Below are 9,179 nucleotides of genomic sequence, written 5' to 3' on the forward strand. Positions count from 1 at the left end.
ACAAGAAATTCGTGGAGTGGTTGAAAAACAAGTTTAATGATTCCAACCTAAGTGTCTGTAAACTTCCGACTTCAACTTTATCTCCCTGTCATATTACATCATATATGCAGCAGCATAGAAGACATTTTTAGACTCACCTTGTCCTGTTGTGCGCACTTGAACAGGACGGTGGCGCAGCGCGGCGCCCCCCCCCCCCCTTTCCCCTTCCCCAGCCCCCCTTGTGATCATCATGCTTACAGACAGACACACATTTCAGAATCTGCTAAAAGAGCCACAAGATGGCACTTTAATGTTTCCTTACTACAAAATCCTAATTTCTGTGACCAATTTAAAACTGAATTGAATTCATTCATAATGATTAACAAAAACTCAGTCTATCATCCTTTGACTTTATGGGACACCATCAAAGCTATCATTAAAAACAATGCAAATGTATTTGCTTCCGGACTGAATAAATCACAATTAAAGAAGATATCATAATTGGAAAAGTTGTTAACGATGTAAACAAACACTTTTTTCAGGTAGTGACTACTCTCTGACAGAACTAAATATATTGATTAGACAGAGAGCAGAATTAGCCAACCATCGAGTTAGACTCAACCATTACTTTCATGGTAATCGACCCAGTCATCTAATAGCTAACATGCTTCGACGTAATGATTGGTTAGTGGATATTGCAGCTATTGAATCTGTGTCAGGTAAATTACTATCAGAACCCAAATTAATCAACCAAAGATTATTCTGCTTCTATAAAGAATTGTACACCTCTGAGTATAAATCAACACCAAGCCAGACTGAGTCCTTTTTTAAAGATATGGGAGCCCAAAGCTCTCTCCATGAACTTAAAAGGGCATTGGAGAAAAGCAAATCACCTGGTTGGGACAGTACTGCTACTGAGATCAATTAACCAATTAGTTTCACTGTTACATGAAATGATTAACACAGCCATTCAGAAAGGGTGGAGGCACAATTATTTTTTATTTTATTTTTTACATACTAAATGTATTGTTACTTTTTTGGTTCTGTGATGCAAGCTAACTATTAAATTATATGAATTTCTGTATGTAGTCCCCCCTCAAATAAAAAAAATGAATATAGATTTGGTCACAGACAAAGAACAGCAATACTTGTCTAACTAACACACACACACAACACTATATTTTTGTGTAGAAACTCATCCCTCTGTATGTCTATTTATCTGTTTGTCTAAAACCAAAATATTACAATCAACAATGTAATCAATTCTCATGAAGTCTTTTTTTAGACTGAAATAAAACGTGAAATTTAAGCTAGACCTCAGTGAAAATCCATCATATCTGTGATAGTCAGGATTAGTTCCATAGTAAACTGGAACCATAGGACTGGGTCGTCATAGTTCCAAGAGTCAATAGGATTCTAGGATTCTATTCACCAAGGGGGAATTCCTACCCAAGTTAAGCGGTGTAAATGGAAAATAATTCCCTTTTTTATGCTCTTTTCTCTCTACGTGTATACGGACCTTGAACTTAAGCATGAGAAAAGCATGCCATTCACCCGCTATTCGTTTGGGGTGGAGATTTAAAAACAAATAAAGCTGTGGCGGAGGTGTGTCTACAGATTAATTGACTTAATGCACTCATACTTCCACCACCTTTACGCGTGATGAAATTATGAATAAGGTTGAGCAACCTGTCAGTTCCAAGTGGAACATCTCATTTATTTGTTTTCTGATAGAAATAACACCATTCTCCATTCACTGTCATTTACAAATTGATAGGAGCTATTGATAAGAGTAAATAAGTGAGTGAGCGGTTTCGATAAGGGAATTGTAAACATAAATTACAATTGTTTTAGACCTATTTTACCTTGTGATCCCTGGAGACAAATGTGAAACAAGTAATACGGCAGCAAACTGAAGCATATCAACAAATCACCTTTTCCACAGTGACATTTATGAAATACTGGTCTAATAATGGTATGCAATTTGGAGACCCAAACTATAGCCTTCTGTAGCCATGTGCAAATGACACTACAGCGCCAAATCAATTGATTTAGGATCTCTAGAATGTTTTAATTATATGCCCGGACTTTTCACAGTGTTCTTTACAATTTGAATCGTGTTAAATATTAGCCACTATAGGACATCACCGCCAGTTAGACCCACATACATTTATAACTCTCATTGACTTTAGTGTTAATTTCCTTACATTTTGAATCATTCCATTGCATTGTTAGTTTAACTTTCTTTCCTCTGTCACATTCGTGTGGTTGTTCCTGAGGATCGCTAGCAATAGGGCATCTTCTAAGGCTAACGTATTACAAGATGTTCAATCATTTGGGACATGTAGCCTATTTGAATCATTATAGAACGCAAACCATATGTAGCAGTTTAAACCTTGAGCACAGTTCACGAGGACTGGACCATTGTCACCACAATCCCATGATTAGTGAGGATTATTAGGGTAGATATCAGAACTACGTGCTGACATTGCGAAGAGTGATCAAATCTTTTAAAAATGCTAAAATCTTGCAACATGGATAGTTGAACATGTCATATACAGTAGCATGGCTGTATTTTCAACAAAGTTAATCACTGGTTCAGTATCTTTACAGATGATCCAGCATAAATCCAGAACCCAGGATAGAGGGGCTGATTAAATGTGGTCTGGACTCTGTGGAGGAGGGTCATTGTGTCAGAGACGCTGTAGAAGGACAGAGTTCCTGCCCTATGGTCCAGGTACACTCCTACTATTCTGGAAGAGCGGGGCACATGTATGGCAGTCCGTTTGTTATTGTGGTAGAAATAACAGCCAAGGAGAGAACAACACACCAAACTCCAGGACTGATCATTCCCTCCAAACCAACACTCATCACCACGTCCTATTCTGCCAATCCCTTTATATGAGATGGCTATATAAGCCTTGAATGCGCTCCACTCTACCTCCCAGTAGCAGGTTCCAGACAGACCCTCTCTACATAGGACTTGTTCATAGGTGGAAAATCTGTCTGGATGGTCAGGATAAGGCTGGGCCTTATTACTCCATGGATTCCACGTCACCTTCCTATTCCCCTCTGACAGACACAGCCAGTTATTAGCTGTGTTGGGATCCAATGTGAGCTGGCAGGAATCTGAGGACAAAGAAAAAGTAGGTGAAAGTGTGTGTGTGTGTGTGTGTGTGTGTGTGTGTGTGTGTGTGTGTGTGTGTGTGTGTGTGTGTGTGTGTGTGTGTGTGTGTGTGTGTGTGTGTGTGTGTGTGTGTGTGTGTGTGTGTGTGTGTGTGTGTGTGTGTGTGTGTGTGTGTGTGTGTGTGTGTGCGCGCACACATGCATGCACACTCACATTCCAAGAACTCTTCTCTGGTCTTGGGTTCAGGCCTTATCTTCTGAAAGGTGGTATCATTTCTACATGACGCTAGTTCACCAACTAACAGTTCAGACTGAGGCGTGCTGAATGACGTGAGACTACAGGGCTCAACGGGGTGAAAAATTTGGACTTTTGTCACTATGGAGATAAAGAACATCAAATATCACTGGTCCACACTGATCATTACATAAACATACAGGAAGTTAACGGGTGAAGAAACTAAGGCTGGGGTTCAATGTAAGGCACAGGGCACTATACATTAAGGGGATTCTACCAATTGGGTGCCTTTTGAGAAGTGTAACTTCGTCAGAAAACCTTTTTCACCTAATTGTAACATTCTGTCATAAAGAGCATATCTTCAACTTCATTAAAAACACATTTTCCCATGTCAAGAGGTAATCCTTTTTTTTTTACTATACTAAGTGCCTATTAAGTGCCAAATGAAGTAACAGGGTTGACGATGTCATCTTAAATCAGCAATAAATCCTGTTTAGGGGGAAAGGAAGCTTGTTGTGCGCAACAGGGAGTGGCAATTGAATGCAAGCTCCACAAATGCATTTAAATTGTTAAAATATTTAAAGCCCGTTTATCTATGGGTAAAAGGGTTTACGTGTTATATTCGACCCGCTGCATTTTCCACCACAAAAACACCAGAAAATGGCCAAAAAGAGTAGACCCAGATCACCAGCTTTTACACAATGATTTGACTATTAGATGTTAAATGTTTGTTTTGACTTTTAAAAAAAAAAAATTTTAAGGAATAGTTTCGCCATATTAAATTGAGAGTTCAGTTCACGTAACCAGGTTGACTGTAAAATTAAGGACAAACTTTTAAATGAATCACTAATGACATGAAATATAGATTAATAGTAATCTTCAGAAATGACTTTGTCAAAGCAACAAAAAAGCTTGGGCTTTACAATGATGGTGAAAACTTGTAGACATTTTAGGGTTAAGTGGGTTTAAAGTGTGTTAACATTTTTATGCACACTAAATTCAGATTGTATTCAGTATTGAATTCTCCATGTTGTCTATACTAAAGGGCAACTCATTCAATATAAATAGCTTTTAAAATGCAATAGTGGTGCACAATTTCTATTTAAAATATCAAAGAGATGCAAAAGGTGCTCTTTTCATGGAACAACCAAGCAGACAATAGGCCTTTTTAAAGGCATTTTCCCCTACGTTCGCAGAGCTTGCATTCATGGTAAATGTCAGCTCAAGTGTAAATAACCTTTAAAAGTATGTTATAGTGTGCTGCGCTATAATGTACCGTGCATTGAATCCCAGCTTGAGAGTGGTTCTTCACTGAGTATAAACATTCATCTATGTTCAAATTAGATCACCTAAGGAAATCACTATGTCAGTGAGATTAACTCCGATAGGATGAAGCACATTTCATTTCTAGCAATGTCCTTCAAAAAGACCTAGACCTACTTTTTGCAGAGATCATGGCAATTTCCCCAGAGCAGATAACTTCTATTTGATTTTTCAGCTCAGACACTGATTTCTTCACATCCTCAAAAGAGACATGTTGGTTGACAGTGATGCTCAGTAAGGCCTCAGATCCAGGAGAGACGCAGAGGGACTGCAAAGTCTACAGAGTGAGGAAACAGGGAATAGATTATTGTTGAGGAAGACGCTCAGCCATTCCCAAATCACTCCCTATCCCTTCCCATTGGCCCTAACCCCTTGATGTTAGCATTCCTGAAGGGTCTTTATAGGTATAAGCAGTGTAGTGGTGAAGCTTCCACTGTACAGATCTCGCAAACATTGAAGGGTTAGGAGTGGGACCAAGGGGAAGGGGATCAAATTGGGAATGGCTGAAACGATCACTTTCTACAGTGACACCTGCTCCTGTGGAGAGCGAAACCAGTGATGTCACCTGGAGGAAATGAATGTGATCCTCTGTGTGCGAAAGCTGCTCCAGCTCAGCGTCTCTCCTCCTCAGCTTGGCTATCTCCTGCTCCAGTTGCTTCAGAAGTCCTTCAGCCTGACTCACTGCTGCCTTCTCCTGGGCTTTGATCAGCTCCTTCACCTCAGAACACCTTCTCTCAAAGGTGCAGATTAGCTCAGTAAAGATCTTCTCACTCTCCTCTACTGCTGCCTGTGCAGACCGCTGTTAAGACACAGAGAGGAGGGGTTCCATTTGAACCAGCCCAGTTACTCCGTTCTCACCAGGACACCAGATAAGCAGGTTCCCCACAGTAGGGTTCACTGGGGTTCTCACTGGCTCTGCAGTATAGTTTACTGTAAGTCACTCACTGCTAAGTGAATAAATGTAAATGGTCAAAACTCACCTTCAGTGACTTCACAGAACGTCTAACTGTCTGCATCTCTTTCTCTATCTTCTGGATTCTCTGTTTCTCCCCCTGCTGCCTCTGTAGAGAAACAAATCTTCCATTTTCATTCCATAGACCATTTGCAAAAGTGTCTGTCTACGTCAAACTTTATGATAAGTCAATGCCCATACCACATGGAGGTGTGTATGTATGCACACGCACGTTAGTGTAACTAAAGTTTCCATTAAAAAAACACGTTTGAAATCAAATACTACTGCCATGCATAAAATGACTTGTTAATTGCTCAAGTGTTCTGTAAATAATACAGTTTATGTCCTTACCTGTCTCTCAGCCCTTTCTGATTCAGCTGACACTGTATCGTGGCCTTTATGATCACCTATCATACAGAGGTAACAGATAATTTGCTGATCGGTACGGCAGTACATTTCCAGCAGCTTGTCATGACGAGAGCAAATCTTCTCCTGTAGCTGTGTGGAGGCTTTGACCAGCTTGTGCTTCTTAAATGTAGGAGATTCATAGTGAGGTTGAAGGTGAGTCTCACAGTAAGAGGCCAGACACTCCAGACAGGACTTGACGGCTTTGAGTTTTCTCCCAGTGCAGACGTCACACTCCACATCTCCAGGTCCAGCATAACAGTGAGCAAGAGGAGCAGCTTGAAGCCCTGTTTTCTTTAGACTCTCCACCAATTCAGCCAGCAAAGTGTTTGTGTTGAGAACAGGCCTTGGAATGAAAGTCTGTCTGCACTGTGGGCAGCTGTAGACACCCTTCTGGTAATCCTGATCCCAGTAATCCTTAATACAACCCATACAGTAGCTGTGTCCACAGGGAATAGCCACAGGATCCTTCAGTGGATCCAGGCAGATCGAACAACTGATCGAATCCATGGATGTTGCCATTTTGGTGCTGACACACTAAGAGATGGAGTGCAGCAGAGTATCAGAGTTCACTAACGTTTCTCTAGAAGTGTTTAGGGTTATAGAAATGAGAATTGATTGTGCGTGTACTCTGTACCTGCAAGGGGTGTGGCGTTGGATGGATTCTATATAGTTCTATGAGGGGCTATTTTCTTTGATAGTGAATATCTTCTCCTCGGCCAGTGCAGGGGCGCCTACATTTTGTAGAATACTGTAGAATACTATACTAAACACTAGTATCCCTCGATCATGTAGTATCCCCCGTTCAAACTTAGGAAAGTACGCCTTTCCTGCGCACGCCTTTCCGACACATTTCTCAGTAGTTAGTATTCAGACTTACCTTATGCAGGTGCTTAATGGGCTTTGCAAGTGAGGTTCACTTGCACGCTAAATACATGTCTTTCAATGTTATTCATCCTGAAAGTTGCCGTATTACATTTTTAAATCCATTAAATATTGGAAGGTAAAAAAAAGTGTACAATAGGGGTAGAACAGTAGTCCTATAAATCTACCCTAATAATACTCATTAATCATGGTTTTAATGAGTGTAATGACAACGGTCTAGTTGTTGTGAACCGTGCGCAAGGCTCCAGGTTTAAACTGCTAGGTATCAAATCAAATTAAATTGTATTTGTCACGTACACATGGTTAGCAGATGTTAATGCGAGTGTAGCGAAATACTTGTGCTTCTAGTTCCGATCATGCAGTAATTTCTAACAAATAATCTAACAATTTCACAACAACTACATTATACACACAAGTGTGAAGGAATGAATGAGAATATGTACATAAAAATATATGGATGAGCGATGGCCGAACGGCATAGGCAAGATGCAGTAGATGGTATAGAGTACAGTATATACAAATGAGATGAGTAATGTAGGGTATGTAAACATTATATAAAGTGGCTAGTGGTTCATTTATTACATCCAATTTTTAATTATTAAAGTGGCTGGAGTTGAGTCAGTGTGTTGGCAGCAGCCACTCAATGTTAGTGGTGGCTGTTTAACAGTCTGATGGCCTTGAGATAGAAGCTGTTTTTCAGTCTCTTGGTCCCAGCTTTGATGCACCTGTACTGACCTCGCCTTCTGGATGATAGCGGGGTGAACAGGCAGTGGCTCGGGTGGTTGTTGTCCTTGATGATCTTTATGGCCTTCCTGTGACATCGGGTGGTGTAGGTGTCCTGGAGGGTAGGTAGTTTGCCCCCGGTGATGCGTTGTGCAGTCCTCACTACCCTCTGGAGAGCCTTAAGGTTGTGGGCGGAGCAGTTGCCGTACCAGGCGGTGATACAGCCCGACAGGATGCTCTCGATTGTGCATCTATAGACGTTTGTGAGTGCTTTTGGTGACAAGCCAAATTTCTTCAGCCTCCTGAGGTTGAAGAGGCGCTGCTGCGCCTTCTTCACGATGCTGTCTGTGTGGGTGGACCAATTCAGTTTGTCTGTGATGTGTACGCCGAGGAACTTAAAACTTACTACCCTCTCCACTACTGTTCCATCGATGTGGATAGGGGGGTGTTCCCTCTGCTGTTTCCTGAAGTCCACAATCAATCAGTTTTGTTGACGTTGAGTGTGAGGTTATTTTCCTGACACCACACACCGAGGGCCCTCACCTCCTCCCTGTAGGCCGTTTCGTCGTTGTTGGCAATCAAGCCTACCACTGTTGTGTCGTCCGCAAACTTGATGATTGAGTTGGAGGCGTGCGTGGCCACGCAGTCGTGGGTGAACAGGTAGTACAGGAGAGGGCTCAGAACGCACCCTTGTGGGGCCCCAGTGTTGAGGATCAGCGGGGTGGAGATGTTGTTGTTACCTACCCTCACCACCTGGGGGCGGCCCATCAGGAAGTCCAGTACCCAGTTGCACAGGGCGGGGTCGAGACCCAGGGTCTCGAGCTTGATGACGAGTTTGGAGGGTACTATGGTGTTAAATGCTGAGCTATAGTCGATGAACAGCATTCTCACATAGGTATTCCTCTTGTCCAGATGGGTTAGGGCAGTGTGCAGTGTGGTTGAGATTGCATCGTCTGTGGACCTATTTGGCCGGTAAGCAAATTGGAGTGGGTCTATGGTGTCAGGTAGGGTGGAGGTGATATGGTCCTTGACTAGTCTCTCAAAGCACTTCATGATGACGGAAGCTTTCTTGGGAACAGGAACAATGGTGGCCCTCTTGAAGCATGTGGGAACAGCAGACTGGGATAGGGATCGATTGAATATGTCCGTAAACACACCAGCCAGCTGGTCTGCGCATGCTCTGAGGGCGCGGCTGGGGATGCCGTCTGGGCATGCAGCCTTGCGAGGGTTAACACGTTTAAATGTTTTACTCACCTCGGCTGCAGTGAAGGAGAGTCTGCATGTTTTGGTTGCGGGTCGTGTCAGTGGCACTGTATTGTCCTCAAAGCTGGCAAAAAAGTGATTTAGTCTGCCTGGGAGCAAGGCATCCTGGTCCGTGACTGGGCTGGTTTTCTTTTTGTAATCCGTGATTGACTGTAGACCCTGCCACATACCTCTTGTGTCTGAGCCGTTGAATTGCGACTCTACTTTGTCTCTATACTGACGCTTAGCTTGTTTGATTGCCTTGCGGAGCATGAGAACTAGTTTTGATCAGTTATAGCCTAATGGTAG

The 9,179-nt window shown here is 42.3% G+C and overlaps 1 protein-coding gene across 1 annotated transcript; it reads right to left on the reverse strand.

Annotated features, from left to right (window-relative positions):
- Positions 1 to 312: 312 nt before the first annotated feature.
- Positions 313 to 6,606, reverse strand: LOC110537691 (tripartite motif-containing protein 16-like). Its single transcript, XM_021623924.2, has 6 exons — positions 5,967 to 6,606; positions 5,644 to 5,724; positions 5,229 to 5,462; positions 4,781 to 4,940; positions 3,320 to 3,481; positions 313 to 3,108 (listed from the first exon to the last, which is right to left on the reverse strand). The coding sequence occupies exons 1-6, from the start codon at positions 6,540 to 6,542 to the stop codon at positions 2,570 to 2,572; spliced, it is 1,752 nt and encodes a 583-aa protein (XP_021479599.1). The 5' UTR covers positions 6,543 to 6,606; the 3' UTR covers positions 313 to 2,569.
- Positions 6,607 to 9,179: the final 2,573 nt, after the last annotated feature.

This window comes from Oncorhynchus mykiss, chromosome 12 (genome assembly GCF_013265735.2).
Source record: "Oncorhynchus mykiss isolate Arlee chromosome 12, USDA_OmykA_1.1, whole genome shotgun sequence".
Taxonomy (NCBI): Eukaryota; Metazoa; Chordata; class Actinopteri; order Salmoniformes; family Salmonidae; genus Oncorhynchus; species Oncorhynchus mykiss.

Coding starts and splice junctions, on each gene's coding strand:
- LOC110537691 (XM_021623924.2), bottom strand. CDS start 6,542: ATGGCAACATCCATGGATTCGATCAGTTGTTCGATCTGCCTGGATCCA. Junction 4,941..5,228: donor ATCACATTCATTTCCTCCAG/GTGACATCACTG, acceptor CTCACTCTGTAG/ACTTTGCAGTCCCTCTGCGT. Junction 3,482..4,780: donor TGCCATGATCTCTGCAAAAA/GTAGGTCTAGGT, acceptor TTATCTCCATAG/TGACAAAAGTCCAAATTTTT.